Below are 25,504 nucleotides of genomic sequence, written 5' to 3' on the forward strand. Positions count from 1 at the left end.
CCCCCAAATCTCAAGGAGTTTCCCAACCTGGATCTACCACCCCTACTCCCCTGTCCTCTGCTGGTGGCCAGGAGGACCTGCCAACACTAGCAGGAATGGTGCTGCCTCTCCTCCCCCACCCCACCCCCAAAAAAAGATGTAAAGAGAAGGAGCAGCAGAGGGGGCACAGGGGGGGAGAAAAGAACACTTGCCTGGATCAGTCATCCATCCCAGAATCCTGTTGTCAGAAGAGGAACTTTCATGTGAGGCTGCCACACACTTAGGGGGTGATCACTGAGGTCTGATTTCTGCCAAGTGTCTCTGCCCCAAAAAGCTTACAATCAATTCCAGTTAAAGCAGGGGGGAAGACCCCTGGTGTACTCATTCACACTTCTGAGGTCACTGTTGAGATAACTGCGGGTCAAGGTTTCTTGTATTGTGTTGCTCTGTGACTGAGGGCCTTATCTATGCCACAAACTCTTTTATCAGTTTTATACTAGCTAACCTATTGTTTGGTGATAATATTCCTCAGGATCCCCTGAGGAAAGGGAACGTCAGAGAGTCCTGGAAGTAGGAAGGGTGTTATACGCTGTTTAGTTTAACCCTTTGTGCATTGCAAGAAATTCAAAGGTAAAGTTTTCTTGTCCAGCCTCTGCTTTAAAAGCTCTGGTGAAGTACAGCCCTTCACTCCCCAAGAGAGTGAAGCCCTTCACTACCAGCCCTCCACAGGTAACTGGTACCATTCCGATTGCTCTACCAGCTGAAATCAACCCTCCCAGATGCCAGTCATCTTCATTGTCCTTCTCCGAAGCCATTCCAGTTTGCATACACCTTTCTTAAATTGTGGCACCTAGAAGTGGTCATTCCACTGCAGTCCTCAAATGGAGAATCTTAAAGAGAATTAATTCGACAACTCGACATTGCTGAACTTGACATTGCTGAACTTGAGATAACTGACAAGTTCAGAACAATGGACCCCTCCCCCAGGGCTGAATAGGGACAAGGGATTCTTATCTCAGTTCAGTTGGTAATTTTCTGCCCCTAAGCATTTGTATAGTAATCAAGCTGATTACAATATGCATTATACCTCTGCGTCCTTTACAAGCATTCTTAAGAAGAAAAAGATGAGTTGGTTTTCACATGCCGACTTTCTCTACCACTTAAGGAAGAATCAAACGAGCTTACAATCTTCTTCCCTTCCCCTCCCCACAACAGACACCCTGTGAGGTAGGTGGGGCTGAGAGAGCTCTGACAGAGCTGTGACTGGCCCAAGGTCACCCAGCTGGCTTCATGAGTAGCAGTGGGGAAACCAACCTGGTCCACCAGATTAATGTCCGCTGCTCATGTGCAGGAGTGGGGACTCAAACCCGGTTCTACAGATTAGAGTCCACCACTCCAAACATTACAACCCTCCCACCTTCTAACTGCTATATAAAGACTCTGATATCCCCATTCCTCCTCCTGTCAGATGAAAGGAGCTTTGACTCTCAAATGCCTGAAACCCTTGTCTGAAAGGTGCTACTGGACTCAAACCTAACTGTCCTAGTGTATAGTATTGCGTTGACAGCTCAGTCGGAAGCATTCCGTAGGGTCAAAATGCAGTGAAGGGCCCTTCCTTGTTTGTTGTCCCTCACATCAGATACACTGCATCTGAACAGGGAGATTCCATTTGTAACATCCAGCCTATTGAAGAGATCTGGATATTGCACACTGGCCTGGCATCAGGTCCAATTTGGAAAACAAACGTTCTGGGTGTCGAAAGCCTGCACACCGTTGTGTGCCATTCGGTTGGACCTAATAAAAGACATTATGTGGATTGTGGTCTTGGATTTTGCTTTTGAACCAACATGCTTGCAAAAGAGAGGTCTGTATCAAATGGAGGGTAACAGGACTAGCAAGAAATTGTGCATATGGGAATTTACCTACAATGCAACATATAACTACCCAGTTTGGCTTCAGTCGACTTTTACCACATGCATCCCCTCTATCTCCAGCGTTGTTCATGTACTGACTACCAAGTGAACCCTTTGTTCTCCACCTGCATGAAACATGAATCATACTTGGGGTTATACAGATATTGCTGGCCTTTTCTGAGAGCCAGCGTGGTGTAGTGGATAACAGCAGTGGACTCTAATCTGGAAAACGGGGTTTGATTCCCCACTCCTCCACATGAGCGGTGGATGCTAAACTGGTGAACTGGATTTGTTTCCCCACTCCTACACACAAAGCCAGCTGGTTGACCTTGGGCTAGTCACAGCTTTCTGAGTCCCACCCACCTCACAGGGTATCTGTTGTGGGGAGGGGAAGGGAAGGTGATTGTAAGCCGGTTTGATTCTTCCTTAAGTGGTAGAGAAAGTCGGCATATAAAAACCAACTCTTCTTCTGTTAAGTGTTACTTCTTGCTCCCAGGAAACAAATATGCAAACCTGACAACAGCACCATTTTAAATCTGCATGCCAAGTCAGCATTAAACACAGGATGCTGGCATGAACAGGCCGGAGACATCTGCATCTCCCCCCCCCTATTTTTGTAATATCCACCTTCCCCCCCCCAATTTTTTTTATTAAAGTAAGAAATATAACACATACATACCCATACATACAAAATATCATATCTTCCAAAGGGAACATATATTTAGAGCCATTCATATTGCTTCAAATATCAGATTGATATTCTTACTACCCTTAGTCATTACTGCCTGTATAATATTGATTGTTATTTTATCAATATTTAAACTCAGTTTAAAATTGATCAAACTGCTGCTTACAGACATCTGCTTCATACTACCCCACTTGTTATTGCATTCTCTATAAAGTACTGATATTAGTTCTAATTATCTAACACCCTATAACCATAGTGCGGTTACGCATAGTCGATATACGGTTTCCATTTTCTCTGAAACTCCTCCTCAGGTCTTCTGTTCACCAAGTACGTCAATTTTGCCATCACTGTATACTCTGCCATTTTCTCTCTCCACTTTTCAATCTCAGGAATCCCTTCTTGCTTCCACATTGATGCCAGAACTGTTCTGGCTGATTGTAATATCCACCTTGATGAAGAATTCCGGTGAACTCAAAAGCTTGCACACCGTTTTGTGTCCTTTAGGTCGGGGCCTAATAAAAGGTGGGCTGTGGTCTTGGCTTTGGCTGATAGGAGGGGATTCCATGGGTGCCAGCATGTGAGAGGAGTTTTGGGAAGGTGTGATAAGCTTAGTGACTTGGGGGGGGGGGCTTGCAGCACCTCCACTTTTGGGGAGGCCCCAGTCTCTAGTACCAAAATGAGAAAGGGAGAAGCAGCAGAGAAGAAAAGGTGTGGGTATTGGTCTGGATGTTACTGTGGCAGCTAGCTAATTCCAAAACTGTCTATGTGCGCGTGTGGTGAGCGTAACGCCTGAAGCAGGGACAACGGGATTTCACAGCTGCTGTCTGTATGGTTGAGTAGCCACAGGCAGGAGGTTTTTGGGGTGGAGCCTGAGGAGGGAGGGGTTTGGGGAGGGGAGGGACATCAATGCCATAGAATCCAATTGCCAAAGCAGCCATTTTCTCCAGGTGAACTGATCTCTATCGGCTGGAGATCAGTTGTAATAGCAGGAGATCTCCAGCTAGTATCTGGAGGTTGGCAACCCTATATATGGTGTCAATTTGGAAAAGCAACCTGTACACTTTCAAAGCATCACCACCTCCCATATAGTCCAGCCTGCCAGTTAAGAGCACAAGCCCTGCTCTCTGTGCCCCCACCTTCAGGGGTGAGGTGGGTGGCAACCAGAGAGGGGATTTTTCAGTAGTGGCACCTCACTTGTGGAATTCCCTCCCCTTGAGACTCAAGGGGTCTGGCACCTACTTTACTTTCTTTTAGGCACCAGACCAAAAGGTTTCTGTTCACACAGGATTTATATTTTAACACTATTTTAAAATGGTATTTTACACCACCAGTGGTCTGTTTTTATGGTCTACGTTTTCACGCTGAACTGGGTTTTTAATGCTGGATTTTAATTTGCATGTTTCAATTTTCTGTTTTTTATTACTGTTATTTTGTACACTACCTCAGGCAGGTTCTCGAAGAGGCAGCATACATTTTTATAAATAAATAAAGTGCAGGGACAGCGCCACCTGTACCATGTGGAGGGGAGGCATACGTAGGAGCCAGTGAACCAAAGCTTCTGGGCAGGTGGCCACTGAGTGCCCAGAAGGTCGGAGAGACAGAAGGAAGCACTGCTGCACACACACGTTTGTTTGCTTTTTTAATGAAGTCTTAGGAGCTTTTTCGTTTTTTTTTATTCGAATTTGCGCAGGCTTAGAATAACAGAGTTGGAAGGGACCACCAGGGTCATCTAGTCCAACCCCCTGCACAAGGCAGGAAATTCATAACTACCTCACCCACACACACCCCAGTGAGCTCCTACTCCATGCCCAGTAGATGGCCAAGATGCCATCATCATCTGCCTAAGGCACTGGTTCCCAACCAGGGGTCTGCGAGAACTAAATCAAGGTCCGCGAAACAAAGTTATAAACCCATAATAAATTAATATTTTCAATTAAAAGTTCTCTATTATAAAATATATATGTTCAAATATAATTCTAAGTTTAATGTTTAACTAACAGTTATGATTAAAGTTTATTTTCAAATTCCCGGAATTTTTATTTTGAACCTTAGGGTCCTTGCACCGAACAAAAAAGTCCTAGTGGTCCCTGGTCAAAAAAAGGTTGGGAACCACTGGCCTAAGGTCATAGAATCAGCATTGCTGACAGATGGCCACCTAACCTCTGCTTAAAAACTTCCAGGGAAGGAGAGCTCACCACCTCCCGAGGAAGCCTGTTCCACCGAGGAACCGCTCTGTTAGAAACTTTTGCATTCATCCCAGACAGCCCGAGACGACCGATTCCTCCGACTGCGACTAACCACCCTGAGCGATCAAGTGGCCACCCGTTCCCCTGCCGCGTGTCCTATTCCCCCGTAACATGCAGCGCCGCCAGCAAATTAGCTCGCGCCGCCGCCGCGTTGTCCCTAGGAGCGGCGCAAGCACATCTGCCCTTTCGGCTTCCCCCGCCCACGGGATTCCGGGATTCGAATGAGAACGCGGCGTAGCCAATAGGCGGGCTCGGCTGGGGAGAGCCCGCGTGACGTCAGGCAGAACTTGGGTAGGGCCGCGGCAGGAGTTCGAAAAGGCTGGTTCCCGTAGGAAGGAAAGAAGGTGGGCAGGTAGGAAAGAAGTGCGACCCCTTCCCTTGCGGTGGTCGGGGGCTTCCGCTCCTCCCCGGCTGATCTCCGTTATGCCTGTAGACCCACCCCCGTTGCTCTCTTCGCTTACTACCGGGGCAAGCCAAAAAATGGCTGTAAACTGGGGGAAGGGGGTGGGAGGGATGAAGCCCCGGAGAGCTTGGAAAGTAAAGGCAAGAAGTTTGTGCTTTTGGCTTAAAGGGCTCTAGGAACTCCTCCGCCGAGTTTACCCGACACCTGCATTAACATATCTTGGCCACCAGTTGAAATCTCTCCTGTTTACCTATACTTTTAATCATATGTAGGTTTGTATTTCTGCATCTTCTAAGATCGTGGAACTTTTAAACTCATGGATTGTTTTTATCTGTTTTAGTAGGATAGTTATTTATTTAGTACACTTCTATCCTGCATAGGGCGCTCAGGGCCATGTATGTTGTTCTCCGTTTTATCTTTACAACAACCTTGTGAGGATGGTGAGGTAGAGAGTGAGTGAGGGACTGGTCGCTGATCATCTAAAGATTGAGCCTTTCCTAATAGTGAATGGATTCCTTTGCCAATAAAAAGGGAGGGGCTGTGGCTCAGTGGTAGAGCATCTGCTCGGCATACAGAAGGTCCCAGGTTCAATCCCTGGCATCTCCAGTTAAAGGGACCAAGCAAGTAAGTGATGTGAAAGTCCTCTTCCTGAGACCCTGAAGAGCCGCTGCCATTCTGAGTAGACAGTACTGACTTTGATAGACCAAGGGTCTGATTCAGTATAAGGCAACTTGATGCGTTCAGTCTTGGCAGTTTTAAGGTTGCAGTTTGCCATTGCTTGTATCTCCGTAGAGACCCTGCTACTCCTTGGTGGTCTCCCATCCAAATACTGATCAGGGCTGACCCTGCTTAGCTTTTGAGATCTGACAAGATTGTGCTGGCCTAGGTTAATGTTATCCACTAAGAGAACACATGTGCTTTACTGGTTTGTAAACCAATAGGAAGGGGGGATCTCTAATACCTATAATAATCCATTCAAAAAATCAAGTTATGCATTCACTTGATTGTGCAGGTCAAATTAAACCAAAGCTGAAGTTCTTATTTGTATTTCTTCTGTCATGTGGTGGAAAGGATATTGTTATCACCAATCTGATAACGAACTAACAACCAATACAAGTAATACTACAAACATTGACAGTGAAACCGAGGCGTCCAGGTGACCTCTGTGAATGTGAGTAAAATTCTGTTAAAATAAATCAGTGAACAATCATGTCCGTGGTTTATCACGCACAGTTCAAGTGTGCTAAAATTAGTATTTCAGCAGTTTCCAGTGCCTTTGCGGTGTTTATTTACTTTTAAACAACTTTTTTAAAAAACACATGCTATATTGTATGTGAACTTTTACAAACCAATACAAATCATTTCCACATAAAGCTTAGGTTTTGTTTGAATATAGCATTTAAACCCCACAACTTTTTTTCCTGATCAAATAGTTCAGTTCATGTATTTGTTACTATTGAGGCATAAAATTAACACGCGGTACTTAACTCAGTGTAAGTCAAAACAAAATTTTCTTCGGAAAACCCAAATTGCTGCAGATTAGGGGTTCAAATTCTGGTGCCAGCTCAATAGTGCCGTCTTTGATTCATTTGTCTCTACAGATGGAGGGGGACAGGCTCCCTGTACCCCCTACTTCAGAGGAACGTTCACAGCGGAGCAGCATTTCTTCCATGAGCCCCCGAAGTAAGTGAAAGGGCTGGACGAGGCAAGCATGAAAAGTGCTTAGGAGACAGGTGGATTTCCTAGTCTTATGCTGGAAAGAAAACAGAAAACGAATTCACAGGGTCGGGGGGGGGGGGGAGATTTAAAAACTGGCCTCCATCCTGTGCTGAAAAAGACCATGTTCGGGTATCAGTACAGACACTTTCAATGACTCTGGGATTTAATTTGTTTTTGTTTGTTTTTTTGGTTCTCTGAGCCCTGCTTAAATCTGGTTGCTTTGCTCTGAAACAGAGAGGAAGGAGTGGAATCCAGGTCTGTTGCATAGTGCAGGAAGGGGTAGAAAAGAGGGAGTTTGGGGACTTGTTTGATCTCTGCTTCATGAGGGGAGTGGAAGGAACTGGGCCCCAGCAGTCTGTCTCTTTTCTTTCCCTCCCAGCCCTGGATGTCGTGGTGTACCTGATCAGTGACACAGAGGTGCGACTGACAGTGGACAATCTGCCCTCGGCCACTGCCCTCGAGTTGCATCGCCTTGTCCGGGATGCCCTGAGGCTGCCAGAGTATGCCCTGGAGGTCTTTTCCTTGTGGCTGGTCTCCCCTTTGCTTGGTAAGACTCTGGGGTTGGGGTTCCTCCTGCCTTTCTTTAAATAACCCATCAGGGATCTAACCAAAGTGGACACTGCCTCACACTAGGCCATAATAAATTCCTAAGTCTTTCAGGTAGGGATCAGCAATAGGGAGCTCATGAGATAACAAGTAGCTTGCTGGCTGCTGCGGAGTAGCTTGTGTGTTCTCAAGAAGACCCAGAAAAAGAGGTCTAAAAGGTCTGCTCTCGACTTCTGTTTTTAAAAAAGTTTTATTTCATAGGCCAGGGGTCCCCAATGTGGTGCCTGGGTGCCCGCTGAAACCTTTCCTGGTGCCCGCCAAGCATTTCAAGAAAGTGGGCAGGGCCATTTGGGGTCTTGGCCCAGCAAAGCTTCTGATTGGGCATTGGAGATTTGATTGCTTGGGCAAGTTTTTTAAAAACATCGTTTGGGCAGCAGCTGCCACCATAGCAAAAGGATCTTCGCTGTGTGGCTGAAGGTAAATTGCAGAAGCCATTTTGTGGTGTAGTGGTTCAGAGTGGTGGTTTGGAGTGGTGGACTCTGATCTGGAGAACCGGGTTTGACTCTCTCAGCCTCACTTACCTCACAGGGTGTCTGTTGTGGGGAGGGGAAAGGAAGGTGATTGTAAGCTGGTTTGAGTCTCCTTTAAGTGGTAGAGAAAGTCGGCATATAAAAACCAACTCTTCTTCTTCTGACTTGCAAAGCAGGAAGCAAAAAGGCAAGTGGTGATTCCTGGCCCATATCAGGTTAGAGATTAACCATGAGGTTAATCTGCTCTGAACTGGTGCAGTACACTGGCAATTAAGTCTGAGATTCAAATCCTGCCCCTTCCGAGAAAGTACTCGATGTCCTTAGGGCACACTGTCAGCATCTTTCCCTCCCATAACCTGTGATATGGGGAGATAATACAGGTAGAGTATCCCTTATCCGGACATCCCATATCCGGACTGATGTGAAAACCGGGCCCTTCGAGCCGGCATGCAGGCAAATCTGTGCTGCCTACTTTCAATGTTCCCTCTCACCTAAAAAACAATAAAATACAGTGTACACTGCTTCGTAGATAGAGACTGAAAGCCTGCAGTTGTTAGTTAGTTTGTTGTTTGTTCTTGCTTTACAGCTGATAACAGGTATTTTGGTGAGATAGTTCCACCTTTGCTTTCTGATGGTTCAGTGTACACACAATTATTGAAAATATTGTTTAAAATTACTTTCAGGCTATGTGTATAAAGTGTATATAAAACATAAATGGATTTGGGTCCCAGCCCCAAGATATCTCGTTATGTATATGCAAAAATTTCAAAACATTCCAATATATGGAAAGATCTGAAATACGGGTCCGGAGCAGTCCGGAGAAGGGATACTCAACTTGTACAGATTCTGTTTTGCAGAGATGTTGTGACCTATCTAATGAGCTAATTATGGATTCAAACACTATAAGGTTCGGTGTAAATGTGGATGATAGTTCTGTGGAGGCAGACACCCTGCGGTGGGGGAGGGCTGTGGGGGCCAAATAGGGTTGCCTCCTTCAGGTGGGGCCTGGGATTCTCCCAGAATTACAACTGATCTTCAGACTACAGAGATCAGTTCCCCTGGAGGAGACGGCAGCTTCGGAGGATGAACTCTATGGCATTAATCCCCCCCAGGTCCCTCCCCAGGCACCCTTCCCTAGATCTCCAGGAAATTCCCAAGCCGGAGTTGGAAACCGTGGGGCCATTATGGCTTCTCCTGTCTGTTTTCGCAGAGGTGCAGCTGAAACCCAAGCACCAGCCCTATAAGGTTTGCCGGCAGTGGCACGACCTCCTCTTCCGATTCACCAGCTGTTCTGACGACGAGATCTGCGAAGGTGTGGATGTGAGCAATTATCTTTCCTCTGCCTTTCCCAATGCTCTGCAGTTTCTTGAAACCTTGCGGAGTTGGAGCCTGGTGGTGGGAGAGAATGGCCATCAGAGCTGTTAAGCTGGACTCTTGCTTGCCGGGAGGGTGAATTCACAAACCGTCTCCACGGACAATGCCTGCAGTTGTTGCTGCTTATCTGCCAGTCCATGCAGCTGGGGTGGGGGGTAGGATTTTCATTTCCTCCTTCTGGCTGCTTCCTGGAGATCTGATTACGGGCAAATATGCTGAAACTGATAGTTCAGAAGGCTACTGAGGAGGGCCTTCCCAAGTGCCAGCAAGCGCGGGAACCTGGGTTGCTTTTGCCTTTGGAAGTCTTAAAAGGAAGCCGGGCTCATAGATCACAAGTTTTGTCTCCTGCTTCTGTCTCCTGTTGGCAGATGAGCCATCTCTGCAATTGCGAAGGAACGTCTTTTTCCCAAAGAGAAAGGAGTTGCAGGTAAGTTCCAGTTTAATTGATGGGGTAAAATTTAGAAGCACACTCTTGGGAATGAGGATTTTGTTCTCTGTATGGAAAATGCTGCGGTGGTTTGGCATCGCTGCTTGCCTTCCCCATAGACACCTGCATAGATCTTGGCCCACCACGTCCCACAGAACGTAGTAAGGAGGGCTGCAAACTGTAAAATCACTGAGGCTGCAAGTTTGTGAGCAGGCCTGTTCAGTTATGTTTGGCAGTTAAGAAGAAGGTAATTTGTGTTAGGGGGGAGAGGACCCCCCCTTCCCCAACAGAACCGGAGACGCTTTCTTCAGAATCTCCATCAAGATGCTCAAGATGCCTAGTGCATTTGGTAATATACAAATGTGTGTAAATTCTAATAATTCCAATAAGTGAGCAATAGAAAATTATTCCATCATTGGACAGCCCTAATAATAGAATTTGACGTAGGAAGGAAGTCAAAAGCACTCGCGGATTCCTAGCCTTCTTTTTGGGCACTAAATCGACTACCCTGTTTCCTTCCACACAGTATGTTTTGGTAGGATGTTTCCATGGTTCTGAAATCCTCCCAAGAAAAGGTTTGGAGGCAATTTGGGGTGCTGGAAAGAGAAAGCTAAAAAAAAGGGAACACTTCCAAAGAGTGGCAAATGCCCAGAGTCCAAATCCTGTGTGCCAAAGCAAGTCCCTCATCTTCCTCAGGCCAACAGCAGCCAGGACTGGATTTGGCAGCCTGTCAGGAGTTCCACATTGGTTCAGTGTGCTGTTTGTATTTATGGCAGCCTTTCTGAGGGGCATCAGTGCCCTCCTGTCCATGGCCCTGTGAGTATGGGCCCACACTCCCACAACTGCATCCTGTAAGCGTGCAGTGTTACATACTGTATAATATTCTGTATCCTAACTTCTATTCTGAAAAAAAGTTTCTAGCCCTCATAAATTTTGAAGATGAGCCAATAAACCACATGGCATATCTTCACAATTGTCCAGGCTAGAAACTTTAAAATATTTTATTAAAAGCTGAAGGGATCTCGGCAGGATGTTTGCTTCTGTGGTCTGTTGATTCCTCACTCGTCCTCGTGGTGGACCAAGCGGGATGAATTCTTTCCAAATGAGTAAGGCTTTGTGTACACTGAACATCTCTAGGCTATCAGGAAGGCTGTCGCATGCACGCACCATTGCTTTCTTTCTGATTCCATTTGCTCCCTGTTTCCTACCCAAGATCCAGGATGAGGCTGTGTTGCAGCTCTTGTACGAGGAGGCCAAATACAACATCCTGGAAGGGAGGTACCCCTGTGACCTGGCAGACTGCGAGATGCTGGGAGCCCTGGTCTGCCGGCTGAGCCTGGGCCCCTATGACCCGGAGCAGCACACGGCCTGTTTCCTGAAGTAAGTGGGGTGAAGGGCAGATGAGTGGGTTTCTCACTGCCCGCTCTTTGGTTCTGTGCTAAGCAGTGAATGCATGGCGAGGCTGGTAAGGATGAACAGATGGGCTCAATAGAAAGCTGAAGAGGGAGGGCAGCGGCTGGTGTGGGACAGAGCAGGAGAGGTGCTAAAGACAAGGTCACAGGTGGGTGGGTGTCCATCCTAGTATTGGGTGATGAGCTGCACGTGTGAGGTTGCTATCTAGCATCAAATATTGTGGGAGGGAGGGCATCTGTATTTTGGCAAATTGTTTTTCAAGGAAGGAAGTGACCTGGTTTCCCATTAAGAGGAGATTGTGCCAGGTAATAATGGGTATAAATTATGGGTGGAAAGGTACCAGCTGGATATTAGGGGGGAACTTACTGTAAGAGTTGTTAGACAGTGGAATTGGCTGCCTGGGGAGGTGGTGAGCTCCCCCTCACTGGCCGTCTTCAAGAAGCGGCTGAACAAACATTTGATAGGGATGCTCTAGGCTGATCCTGCATTGAGCAGGGGGTGGACTAGATGCCCTGTATGGTCCCTTCCAACTCTTATGATTCTATAGGTCTGTGCATGTACTAGTTGGCTTATGGAAAGGTGATGGAAGCGAGGATTCAGATGGGAGCTGCACTAATCCAGTGCCCAAAGCAAAAGGAATTCCTTTTGAAAGGGTTGGGGGAGGGAAACACACTTAACATTTACACTTCTTGAGCTATAAATCTCTTCCTTGAGCTATGCCCCTCCAGTACCTTTTGAAAGTGACTGCCTCGTGGTTTGCCTCTTAGAAGAATGTATTAACGGCCAAACTACACATTATGGTGGACATGGGTCCAACCCTCACGGCAAATTTTCAAACGGCTATATTTTCCTCTGAAATGACATTGGCAGCCACAGGTTAAAGAAGAAAAAGAGTTGGTTTTTATATGCCAACTTTTCCTACCACTTAAGGAAGAATCAAACAGGCTTACAATCTCCTTCCCTTCCTATCCCTACAACAGGCACTCTGTGAGGTAGGTGGGGCTGAGAGAGCTCTAAGATAGCTGTGACTAGCCCAAGGTCGCCCAGCTGGCTTAATGTGGAGGAGTGGGGAAACCCACCCAGTTCACCAGATTAGCGTCCGCCGCTCATGTGAAGGAGTGGGGAATCAAACCCGCTTCTCCAGATCAGAGCCCACTGCTCCAAACCACCGCTCTTAACCACTACATCATGCTGGCTCTTGACCCGTGTCTGCCTTAACTTGCAGTTTGGCTCTAAGAGTCCTGTCTCCTTGACTCCAGCTTCTCATGCTTGTTCAGCCCTTTGCAACACACAGCAGGTTCTGGAGCTGCTGCTGTTTTAATACACCTAAAAATGTTCTACAGGGGTTAGGCTAGCCACGCAGCTGGATGGCAGGGAAACCTCTTAACAGAAGCACTGTGATCCAGATACAGCTGACCCTCTCCAAATGAGACCCCCGGGCCTTGCCCATTCACCCTTGAAACTTGCTGCTACGCTGCCCAGTGTTCTTTGTGTGGTGATCTCATGGCGGAACAGCGTATCGGGCCCCGTGCGCAGCTGTGCCTTGCTCTAAGAGAGGGCCAGGGGATTGATATCGGCAGCTGCTGCTGGCAGTGCTTGTAGCGAGAACTTGGGTACAGCCTGCAGCCAGCTTGGCCTCAAGGAATGCAAGCCTGGCCAGGATCTTTGGCCTGTACAATCCCCGACATTGCCCTTTCCAGGGTGACGTAGAATAAAGCCCAGCAGTTAAGCAGCCAAGTGGAATTTTGTGAATGGTTAAGTGGGTGTGGTTCCAACAGACTTTCACTGTCCCATGGCTTAGCAGGAAGATGCTCCAGAAAGCTTTGGGGAATGAGAGGAAAGGAGAGGTATTCAGGGACTGTCGTGGGAACCTGCTGTGGTCACATGATCAAGGGCAAAGCAGATGTGCCTTGCTTCTGCTTCAGCCACAAACAGACATGGCTTTCTATTTCTCCTATAAGGAGAGAATGTGTTTGAGGGTTTGGGGTGATGTTCCAGAACTCTTCTAGCCTTAGCTTTGCAGAGAGGAAGGGATCTGGTGGCAGATGTGGCTGGACAGGGGAAGGGGAGGATGGTTGCGTGGAACCCTCTCTGTGTAAATGACACATGAACAAATGGTAGGAGGGGAGATGTAGACCAATGTTTCTCAAATGGGATCTGCGAGGGAAACCGGGGGGGGGGGCTGCACTGAGTCATGTCCTTCCATCTTGACAGGCAAAGAGGGGAGACCCCCTTCACATCTGCTTTTAACGCTTTGTCTGCTGCAGTAAATGGTGACTGCATGCATGCTATGTGCATTCAAATTGCTTCTAACTTATGGTGAACCTATGAATAAATGATCTCCAAAGCATCCTATCATTAACAGCCTTGCTCAGGTCTTGCGAACCAAAGGCAATGGCTGCCTTTATGGAGTCAAAACAGTGGCTGTAGTTGGGTAGAAATGCCCAGGATGGCAGCCCCTCGTGGCTTTGACCCCTTCTCTCAAGAGTTCCGATCCTTGCAAGGGGATGGTGACCACCATGGGGCATGCACACTTTGCAAAGGGCTGGGGAGAGAGCTGCAGAGCTGATGCTCTGCTTTCTCCGGGGGTGGGTAGTGTGATGGGGAGAGGGTGCGGTTGTCCTTCAAGTGTGAAGCAAAGAGGTCATTTGGCACATGCATGGAGTTGGAAAGAGAGGAGGGGGTGGGTTTGGTGGTCCAGGATGTGGTGATGGCTGCCAACTTGGAAGGCTTTAAGAGGGGAGTGGACATGTTCATGGAGGAGAGGGGTATTCATGGCTACTAGTCAAAATGAATACTAGTCATGATGCCTACCTATTTTCTCCAGGATCAGAGGAACATGCCTATTATATTAGGTGCTGTGGAACACAGGCAGGATGGTGCTGCTGCAGTCGTCTTGTTTGTGGCTTCCTAGAGGCACCCGGTTGGCCACTGTGTGAACAGACTGCTGGACTTGATGGGCCTTGGTGTGATCCAGCATGGCTTTTTTTACGTTCTTATGGCTGTGAAAATTTTAAAATCAAAATGAGGATCTGTGGGTTGCTAAGGTTTGAGAACTCCTTGATGTGGATGCTTTGTGGAAGAGCGCTTTGCTCTCACCCTCACCTTCCCCCCACCCGGCTCCGTCCATGAGGATGTTAGCCCCATGGCTTGCCGCAGACATGGCTTTGGTCTGCAGAGTTAACTGCTTGTGTGAAACTGTCGGGCCCAGGTAGACTTGGTCTTTACCACCAGGACAGGTGCCGTTCTACAAAACGTGGCAAGTGGGCTTGGCTTATGATCCATGCAGTATCACGCTCATCTCTGCAGCAACCCACACCTCTTGCCAAACTTGTTGTGTTAAAGGGCCTGATAATTGAGGGGTCCAGAGCATTTGTTAATTAATTTTTGTTTACTTCATTTATACTCCTCCTTTACCCCCAGTAGGGATCCAATTGAAGGGTTCAGAACATTTGTTAATTAATGTTTTGTTTACTTCATTTTTACCCCGCCTTTCCCCCCAGTAGGGATCCACAGTGGCCTATGTCATTCTCTTCTCTGTCTTATTCTCACAACAGCCGTGTGAGGTAGGTTAGGCTGAAAGTGTGGGAATAGGCCAAAGTTATCCAGCGGGCTTCTATGGCATGAGTGGGGATTTCTACCTGGGCCTCCCAGTCCAAGACTATCCACTCCACCACACTGGCTCTGAAAGCAATTGTTTGTGTGAACCTAAGCATCGGAAATGGGTTTCTCTTTGTGGGTCAAACTGTAGCGGTTTGAGTTGGGGAGACCCCTCAGGTTGGGGCGGGTCTGGTCCTGCCCTGGGCTGAATGGGTTTTTCTCTTCTCAGGGAGAAGTTGGATTCCTTCCTGCCATCCCACCTCTGCCGAAGAGGACATGGCCTCTTCTCTGCCCTGTGGAAACGTGGGACCCGGCCACCTGACTACGAGCAGGGCCTGCTGCGGGCCTACCAGACGGTGCTTGACGATGGGGCCTGTGAGGAAAATGCTGCCCTCCACAGACATTACTGTGCCTACCTGCAGAAGTGCCATGAACTGCCTTACTATGGGTAGGTTTGCTGGTTCTGGAGCTGTGGGAGGGAAAGGAAGAAACTGGTGAGGGTGGGGAGGTAGAGTTGTTGAGGATTTGGGCCAGGGGACAGAAATAGTTACAGGCTAAACAGTTTTCTGGGGACTTTTAGTTTTTCTAATGGGAAAAACTGGGGAATTTGGGGCGGCATTAACATTCTTTGTTTTTGGAGATAGAGCACGATGGGTAGTGTTGCGGCAAAACGGGGGTTCGTGGAGGAGAGAGACCCGAGACCGTTAGTCGAGAAAACAGTTTTATTGCAGCTGCGGCTCAGCCCGCAATTGACAAGCAGAAAGACTGAGCCCCGATTGTACTGGGGAATGAACTTTTATCCTAGTTCCATGCTAAGACGCGGCACGTCGACATTTGGTGCTTATCTGGTAGTTTCACAGAGACAGGAGCACAGCAGTTTCATCCAGTCCCCTTTATTATTCACCATGACTTTTCCCCCACTGACTCAACACACAGAGCTGTCTTGTACTGCAGCAGACTTTTCCCCCTTGCTGTCTCAGTAGCCCTGTCAGTCTGCCCGTAGCAGTAGAAAAGAGCAAGAGTCCAGTAGCACCTTAAAGACTAACACATTTTTTGGCAGTGTGTGAGCTTTCGTGAGCCACAGCTCACTTCTTCAGTAAGCTCAATGCTTTTTATGACAGGATTTTGGTCTTTTAGAATGTATAATGAAAAATTATACAATCTGCATTAGATAATGGTAATTCCTATGTATACTATAGACATGGACAATATATACATGTTCAAGAATACATTTATTGTTTAAATGTGGATAATTCTGGCAACAGTACATATGCTGGAATTTTAATACATTGTTAAAGAGTTCATTGTTTCCGGTGTTATACTCTGTAAATATGTACCTAGTTCTATTGTGACTGGGTGAAACAGCTGCTGTCCAAATAATGCGCTTTCTCAGTAGGAAAGTATTGCATATATTTCAACTTACACTATTTTATGGAAAACAGCCTCCCCCCCCCCCCGCACTATTTCAAAAACAACTTTACTCTAGGGGACTATAGATCAGTCACAAAACATGGTGCCAGGGAGGGTAGGCTTTCTAAAGCAGTGGAGAACTATAGGCTGACCAGGTTGGCTGAAGCATCATAGTGCATCTGGGGCAGAGGTGGGATTCAAACTCTGGCCTGGGTGCCACACTGTTGGTGCATTGTCAGATTCTCTTGTGTTCCAAGCAGCACAGGCCTTGCTTGCTGCTCTGTTCCTGTATTATAACTTGGGATACTTCTCTTCTCTGCCTCTTCCCCCCCCCCCCCAAACCCAGCTGTGCTTTCTTCTCTGGGGAAATAGACAAGCCAGCCCAGGGCTTCTTGCATCGGGCAGGGCGCAAAGCTGTCTCGGTCGCCATCAGCCTGGAGGGAGTCTATATCATTGACAGCAAGGAGAAGGTAACTGCTTTGTGGTGATGGCTGCCTGTTGAAAATCCAAGGTGACCTCGGGCTGGTTCCAGGTTTGAGGAGGTCTGCTGAGGCTTGCCTTGAAAAGGGCAGAATTACTCTCCTCTGTCCTGAATCCTCCACTGTTGCCTTTGATGGACGCAGGGAGGAACATACTTTCCACATGGCATTAGCAGGGGTGAATCAAATAAGGAACCCTATGCTGTACTGTGTGTGTGTAAAGTGCCGTCAAGTCGCAGCCGACTTATGGCGACCCCTTATGGGGTTTTCATGGCAAGAGACTAACTGAGGTGGTTTGCCAGTGCCTTCCTCTGCACAGCAACCCTGGACTTCCTTGGTGGTCTCCCATCCAAATACTAACCAGGGCTGACCCTCCTTACCTTCTGAGATCTGACGAGATCAGGCTAGCCTGGGCCATCCAGGTCAGGGCATGCTGTCTAGTAGATACTAAAAAGAAAGAAACAACATTCCTTGAACTGTGAGCTGTTTTGGCTTTGTTGATTTGGTTACTACAATTTGAATAATTCATACACTTACCGAGGGATACTTTGTGGACACTCATTGGGTTGTGTCAATTGCAGCTGTTTTAGTATGTTTTGTCAATTGGCAATTGTATCATGCTCCATTACATGTTGCTTGTCAATTGGCGAGCCGCGTGCCGTTTCTTTCTTTTTAGTATTTATTAGCAGAGGGGCGTGGTAGAATTATTATCAGAAGAACTACCTGTACTGCATTGGCTGTCTCTGGGCTTTAGGAAGTGCCTTCCCTGCAGCAGACTGACTAGTGGCTGTATTTACTGTAGCATGTGGCTTGGCTTACTAGCCGGAGCTCTAGCGTTACTAGCGTTATGCTCTGCAAGCCTCTTTCCACAACATGTGTTGGGGGCGGGCTGTGGCACAATCTATGCCATTGAATGCAGGTTTTCTGGAAGGAGAGAGCTGACAAATAGAGGAAGAAGCGATGGTTTCCCCAGTTCCCTTTCTGTTCCGCCTTGCACCATATCCCCTTTGACCCCCCCACCTTGTTCTTTCTCCTGCACTTCAGCTGTCTGTCTCTGTCTCTCCCGGGCAGCACGTCTTGCTTGGCCTGCACTTCCAGGAACTGTCCTGGGATCATACCTTCCCCAGCGAGGAGGAGCATATTCTGTGGCTGGAGTTCGACGGGGAGAACGAAGGCACGGCCGTCAACAAGCTGCTGAAGGTCTACTCCAAGCAGGTCAGCTGCTGCCTGCAGCCAGGGATGCCAGTATGGAACTAGAGAGGGAGCAGTGGGAATGGAAGGAGTCTGCTCTGAGCTGCACCTGGTTCCAGCGCAGGGTTGGAAGAGAGAGCCAGAGTGATGTAGTGGTTAAGAGCCACGGACTCTAATCTGGAGAATCGGGTTTGATTCCCCACTCCTCCACATGAGCAGCGGACACTAATCTGGAGAACTGGGTTCGATTCCCCGCTCCTCCACATGAAGCCTGCCAGGTGACCCTGGGCTAGTCACAGTTCTCTCCAAACTCTCTCAGCCCCACCTACCTCACAAGATGTCTGTTGTGGTGAGAGGAAGGCAATTGTAAGCTGCTTTAAGACTCCTTAAAAGAAGAGAAAATCGGGGTATAAAAACCAACTCCTCGTCTTCCTCCTCCTCGTCTTCCTCCATGGAGGGAGCCTGCCTCTTATGCCCTCTGCAGAAATGGCATGGGCACCCTGACAGCAAGAGGAAAGGGTTTCATTTCTGTCTGGCCACTCCAGATTTTGGGTTCTCCCCCCCCCCCAATGTTGAGAAAAACCCCAAATGCCTCTGCACCGAGTAAGGGAGGATGGAGGAGCAGGTAGTGGGGGTGGGCACCCTGCACAGAGGCGACGGTTTCTTCTAGAGTGTCCTGGCTCAGGAATCTAAAGGGGAAACCACCAGTGAGCTTCCTGCCTTCTTTCCAGGCGGAGCTCATGAGCGGCCTGATTGAGTACTGCATAGAGCTGAACGCGGCGGCCGAGGGGGATGCTCAGGACCTGGCTGGCAGTGCAGCTCCTCCTCCTGAGCCCCAGAGCCCCCCCACTCGTAGACAGCACCCCAAGCTGCAGCGGCAGAACAGCGTGCTTTGCAGCAGGATCCAGCATCTTTCCACCATAGACTACGTCGACGACGGTAAGCAGGCCAAAGGCTTTGAACTAGGGGGGAGGAAAAAATATCCCTGCCGTCTTTGTCAAGAAATTACCAACAGAGAGCAAGGATTTGAATTTGTGAGCTGATCTAGCTGAGCAGGATGTTTGGGTCAGGCTGGAGAGGAGCCCTGGGTTCAGATTTCCACTCCAACAACAAAGGGGGGGAAACTTAACCCGAAACAACAGAATTAAGTACCCAAAAGGTCAAGAAAAAATAAGCATCCAAGACCGAAGGTTAGACAATCTAAAGATTATGTCAGTACAAAATATGTATATATTTATTTCACAATAAAACCTATTACCACATATAAGGCCCTGCAAAAGTCTGTGCAATTGACATGCTCTTATAACACAGTAAGAATAAAATCACACAACTACTGACCATACGCGTTTCAGCCATATTGCCTTCTTCAATGGTCTAAGTGGATTTTATTTTTATTTTTCTTGACCTTTTGGCTACTTAATTCAGGTTTCCACTTTCCATGGCTCGCGCTTACTGGGTGATCTTGAGCCTATCATATTCCTTCTGTCTTCTGACATTATTCCTTGTGGGGTTGTTGTGAAGGTGACACAGAGGAAGGAGAAAATGGTCCATCCTGGAAGGAAGGGCAGGATAAAAATGTAATGAATCACCTGCAGAACCTAACTGGGAGATGGGGCTATAGCAGTCCAGGCCTCTTGGGTCTCCCCTTGGGTTTGGGCAGGACACTGCAGTCCTGCTTGTGAGGAGGAGCCCAACGCTGTCTCACTGCAAATCCATTTGTTTCTGTCTCTCCTTTGCTCCAGGTAAAGAAATCCGGAGAGTGAAGCCCCGGCGGACTACCTCCTTCTTTGGGCGCCAGCTGTCCAATGCCCCCACCTCCTATTCAGCTGTGCGGGGCACTGAGAATCTGGAGCAGGGCTGACTGCCTTTTGGCACTGGGTGTTTGAAGGGATTGCTCTACTTTAGGGAGGGCTACGATACCAGCCTGCTGACTCTTTTCTTGGGTCAGAGGCAGCCTGTAATACCCTCTCCTCCCCCTCGCCCCAATTATGTGTCTCATGTATGCTAAATTATTTTGTCCAGCCTGAGTCGTGCTTGGCGTGGAGTCAGAGCAGAGTTACTCAGAACATACATTGATCTGCCTTTTGGGACTTCAGCCATTTCTGACTTGGTTCTGCACACACAGTGGAGTTGCTCTGGAAGTCCAGGCTGATGTGCGCCGCAAAGCGCCTCACACACACACCCTCTGTCTTTGACTAAGGATTCCGCTCTGGGACCCTTCTGTAATTTATTTTGGATTCATGTTGCTGCTTTTTCTGTTTCAGAGGTCCGGCCCAAAACACTGCCTCATCTCTATCCCTGTCTCTTGGCCAGTTCTTCCATTTGGAGTCGAAAAGGTTCGGACAGGGCCTGTCAGGGCATCTGAAGTAGCTACAAAGGAAATTTCCACTTGAGTTGCTGGAAAAAGCAGGGCTTGAATCATGCATGGCAAGTTGTGTCAGATCTGTTTGCCCTGCCCTAGCTCATAACCTCCCAAGATCCTCCTTTGTACAGGTTTTCTTGTTTTAAAGCACAAAAATCTTCTGTCTGTCTGTCTGCTTGGTGTCCGCCTCCTCACAGGGGGAATCTAAAACACTGTGGGGTCTTGAAATTCCTTGATTCTAGCTTTCTTTCAAAAGCTCCTTTTATACTTTAACCAAGAGAAACTCTTCGAAAACAGTGTCTTTGGGAAGTGGTTTCCTTTAGGTTCACTACCGCTTGTGTGTGGTGACACACAAGTCTGGTGGGGGGGGTGTTCACGGCAGCCAGTGTGGTAAAGGCAGCATCTGGTGGCTCCACTGTACGCCCACTCCTTCCTCACATCGGCATTGACCAAGAAATTGTGTTAAATGGGTCTCTTGTTTCACCTTGAAGTTCTTCTTTGTTCAGCCACACAAATGCTTGCTTTTTTCAGGGTCCTCTAAAGTAGGCCGAAACCAGCTATGTTTCCGTTGTGGGTTAAACACCAGTGTAGACGCTTAAGGTGTTCATTTTGGGAGGGGAGGGAGCAGGTCCTGTCCTTTTTGTTTTCGGGTTGTCACTGTGTTTACCAATGAAGGGGTAAAAAATCACCAGACGGCGGTATACATTCTTCTTTTGCATACTTTGCTCAATTGGCAGCTGCCTCCTGTTGTAAATATGGGAGGTAGGCCTCGCACTAATCCACACAGCCACCAACCAAAATGGATGCAGCTCGGTTCTTGTCGAGAATCCAGTTGCACTTTAAACATACATTTTACTAAACATACCTTTCGCTAAAAAGTAAAAGAACAGCCGCTTGAAGGCTGTGTGTTCACTTCTGTAGTTGTGAGGGGAGGGGAGCCCTGCCTCCCAGATGGCGGAGGTTTGTTTCCTGGGAAAGGGAAGGTAGGGAAATTCGGGCTCTGCTGTTTTGGTTCGACTTCTGTGCTTCATCTTCTACAAGCTATCTTAACTCCAAAGATATTCTCAAGGCTGGGTGTCTGGTCAAAAAATGGCCAACTTTGTTCTCCCCCAACCCCTGGGCAGCTCTAATTGGTGCTTGATTTAAATGAGAGTACCCCCCCCCTTTCAGGACTGAAAAGCATTTTTGTTCTGGGTCCAAAGCTCATAACTGGCTCCAGTTTGTTTCAGTATCTTCACTCAGTTTTCAAGGGTATCTACTGGTCTGGTAGTTCAAGCCTTATGGGGAGAATAAAGCTTGCTAACAAATGCCTGCTTCCCCCTCTCTTCCCTCGCCCCCACCATTGAATCTCTTCTGGTTCAGGGAAGTAAGTGCCTTTTATTGAAAAGAAATTGTGCCTTTTTACTTAATCTCCGTTTTCAGAGTGTATGTACAGTTGTTAACTTTGAACAGGGACTTTTTATTGCAATAAAGACAGCGGAATCAACAAACTGTTGGTGTGTTTTTAAAATCCTCAGTTTTTCCTGATGTTGGATGATGTTTTATTTACACAACACAGATTTAATCACAAGGATGACAGTGGCCAGCAGTCCACAGCTCTTGGTAGTCTTCTGTCCTGCCAGTAAGAAGAAGAGTTGGTTTTTATATGCCAACTTTCTCTACCACTTAATGAAGATTCAAACCAGCTTACAATCACCTTCCCTTCCCTTGCCCTCCCCACAACAGACACCTTGTGAGGTAGGTGGAGGCTGAGAGAGCTGTGACTAGCGCAAGGTCACCCAGCTGGCTTCGTGTGTAGGAGTGGGGAAACAAATCCAGTTCACCAGATTAGCCTCCGCTGCTCATGTGGAGGAGTGGGGAATCAAACCCGGTTCTCCAGAGTACACCGCTCCAAACCACCTCTCTTAACCACTACATCACTACGTCAACCTGAAAAGATCTTGGTGCTTTCTAAAACAGCATAGCTATTATGGGCCTCTGCAACCTGGTTTATATCTTATGGGCTAGAATGTGACCTGCAGTACTTGTCTTCTGCCTCTTCTCCCCCCCACCTCTCGCCATTGAGGGTTGCCACAACTATACACAAAGTTACATAGGGTGGATCTATTACCTGATACTGTGTGGGAGAATGGCTTGATACAAGCTGTCAGAATTCTGGGCAAAGAGGTAGTGATTTCTGATTATTTCTCTCAATGCAGACCCCCACATTTCCCCCATGCCAGGGGTCACCAACATGGTGGTCCCCCACTGGTACCATGGTGCCTACTGATACCTTTTCTGGTGCCCTCCAAGTGTTTTTAGGAAGTGGGTGGGGCCAGGTAGGGCTCTTGCCCAACAAGGCTTCTGATTGACTGTTGGAGATTTGACTGGCTGTATGGATTTTTTTAAATGTTGCTTTGGCAGCAGCTGTCACCATAGCACAAGGATCTACACTGTGTTGCTGAAATTAAGCTGTGGCAGTCATTTTGTGGCTGGCTCTGCCTCCCGCAGCAGCCATTTTGTGGCAACCATTTTGTTGCTGCACCCTCCGTGCCATGTCAGAATCCAAAATGTACCTGGAGGCTCAAATAGGTTGGGGGGCCCTGCCCTATGCTGCTTTGGCAGGCGGAGTGGATCGCAGGAGGAGAAGGAAGCAGGAAAGCCCTACTCTGCATCCAAATCTATAAACCTTGCAAGCCAGCAAGTTGAGAAGTGGATCCCACCCCAAAAAGGTTTGAGGACCACAGGCAGGGGTGGCTGCTGATATTGGTGGCTCGCCCAGAAAACTTTCTACTGTGAACATAAGAACAAAAGAAAGGCCCTGCTGGATCAGACCAAGGCCCATCAAGTCCAGCAGTCTGTTCACACAGTGGCCAACCAGGTGCCTCTAGGAAGCCCCCAAACAAGACAACTGCAGCAGCACCATCCTGCCTGTGTTCCACAGCACCCAAAATAATAGGCATGCTCCTCTGATACTAGAGAGAATAGGTATGCAGCATGACTAGTATCCATTCTAACTAACAGCCAATAAGAATAATGTGTTGTGGCTGGAAGGAGGGCCGGGGGGAAGGAGACCCTGAGATATTGAAATGTGAAATTCACTGTTCTCTCTCCGATATGCCTGCAGGGTCCAGCAGCAGTGAAGCAAAGTGGCTTGCTGAGGGTGAGACTCAGCAGTGCGTGCAGAAACCCTGATAGCACAAGGATATTGCTGTGTTTACAATCACTCTTCTCTACTTCTCTGAGTCACTCTTCTCTACTTAGGGATAGATGGATCCACATTCTAGCTGTATCTGAAGAAGTGAGCTGACTCGTGAAAGCTCATACCCTGCTAGGAATTTTTATTAGTCTTTAAGGCTCCACTGGACTCCTGCTATTTCTACTGGGTTTTCAATATTATGCTACCAGCGCATCAGTAGAAGCAGAAAGTGCCTTAGCATTTATGTTTTTGTTCTTTGTAAAGGAGTGTTGCAAACAGTGGAGGACTGGATGAAGGAAAATAAATAAGGGCTCTGAAACAGTACATTTATTTGGAAGCAAGTCATCCACTATGTATCGCAGTTTTTGTGGTCCACAGCCCACCTTAGCGAGATCTCAGTTCCTGCAGACTCACAACTACCCGTCTGGTCTTTTTTTCAGTGGGCCTTTTAAATGTGTGTGTGAATATGTCCCGCTTGCTTCTGTGTTTTTTCTGCAGAAGAGAAAAGGAAAAGCAGAAAGTTCACTTGCCAGCCTCACCCCTCCACATCAACCCATTGTAGGGTTGCCAGCTCTGGGTTGGGAAATACCAGTATATTTTGGGGGTTAAGCCTGAGAAGGGCGGGGTTTGGGGATAGAAGGGACTTCAACAAGGTATAATGCCATACAGTCCACCTTCCAAAGTGGCCATTTTCTCCAGCTGAACTGATCTCTGCCACCTGGAGGGCAGTTGTAATAGCGAGAGATCTCCAGCCACCACCTGGAGGTTGACAACCCTAACCCATTGGGTCCTGAAAAGTGTGCAGTTAATGGGTTATTTTACCAACTGAACCGTACCTTCTGATAGTTTCAGGTGGGTAGCCAATGTTCATCTGCAGTGGCAAGATTCAAGTACAGCAGTACCTTAAAGACCAAAAAGGTTTCCAGGTCCTAGAAACAAGCTCCTGAGTGAACTTTGACTCTTGAAAGTGGATACCCTGCAAATCATTGGTCTTTAAGGAGCTACTATACATGCTGAGACACATACCAAATTGGGCTGAACTCTACTTCAGATCCCGTGGCGCAGAGTGTTAAGCTGCAGTACTGCAGTCAAAAGCTCTGCTCACGACCTGAGTTCGATCCCAATGGGAGTCGGTTTCAGGTAGCCGGCTCAAGGTTGACTCAGCCTTCCATCCTTCCGAGGTTGGTGAAATGAGTACCCAGCTTGCTGGGGGTAAAGGGAAGATGACTGGGGAAGGCACTGGCAAACTACCCCGTAAAAAAACCAAGCCTGCCTAGTAAACGTCAGGATGTGACCTCACCCCATGGGTCAGGAATGACCCAGTGCTTGCACTTGCACGGGGGACCTTTACCTACCTTACCTGCTTCAGACATTCACTTGTCCTATATGCTATGACATCAGGAACATTCGGAGGCGGGAAGGGAGAACAGGCTGTTGGTAACCATTTGGACAGAAATCAAGGATGAAGGGTCCTGGAGAACTTGTTCTGCGTTTGGGTTGAAGTATGGCATGGCTTTTGTGTGTGTTTTCATTTCAGGACAGTCTAGTAATGGCCATTGCTGGGTGTGTCTGCAGTGAACCAAGCATGTTTTCTAGCGTTCAATGTGGATTTTAAGGAAACGTAGCCCTGCCAGGGGGCGCTGCTGGGCTGCTTTCTCGACTGTGCAAACAATCCTAACAAAAGATTCCTAGAGCACCACTTAAAAATAATCTCCCGCTGTGCAAATGTAAAGCGGCCTTTGTCCTTTGCAAAGGGACTTGTGAGTTTGGGTGAACACCAGGGCAAGTTTCGAATCCTTTTTCAGAAGGGGAGCAGCCATTGGGACTTTGCCCTATTAGCCTTCTGGGTATATTTGCCCTGCATAAGACTTAACTAACATCGCTTGTTATGTAAATTTAAGAAGGGTGTCAAACTGCTGATGTAAATTTTCTATCATGGCTGGTATCGTTTGCCTCATTACCATCACCGCTTGTGTGTGTGTGTGTGTGTGTGTGTGGAGAGAGTTTTGAACTCAAGTGTCTAGGTTGCTTGTGATTTTATATTTC

General features: G+C 47.7%; 1 protein-coding gene across 1 annotated transcript; it reads left to right on the forward strand.

The window, feature by feature from the left end:
- Nucleotides 1-6,371: 6,371 nt before the first annotated feature.
- On the forward strand, nucleotides 6,372-19,782 carry FRMD8 (FERM domain containing 8). The gene is made up of 11 exons (XM_056853635.1): nucleotides 6,372-6,400; nucleotides 6,831-6,912; nucleotides 7,328-7,495; nucleotides 9,235-9,336; nucleotides 9,767-9,825; nucleotides 11,039-11,205; nucleotides 15,068-15,286; nucleotides 16,595-16,718; nucleotides 17,772-17,942; nucleotides 18,650-18,857; nucleotides 19,661-19,782. Exons 2-11 carry the CDS (start codon nucleotides 6,831-6,833, stop codon nucleotides 19,777-19,779), a joined length of 1,419 nt encoding a protein of 472 aa, XP_056709613.1. The 5' UTR covers nucleotides 6,372-6,400; the 3' UTR covers nucleotides 19,780-19,782.
- The last annotated feature ends 5,722 nt before the right edge of the window (nucleotides 19,783-25,504 follow it).

The sequence above is a fragment of the Euleptes europaea genome, chromosome 7 (genome assembly GCF_029931775.1).
Source record: "Euleptes europaea isolate rEulEur1 chromosome 7, rEulEur1.hap1, whole genome shotgun sequence".
Taxonomy (NCBI): domain Eukaryota; kingdom Metazoa; phylum Chordata; class Lepidosauria; order Squamata; family Sphaerodactylidae; genus Euleptes; species Euleptes europaea.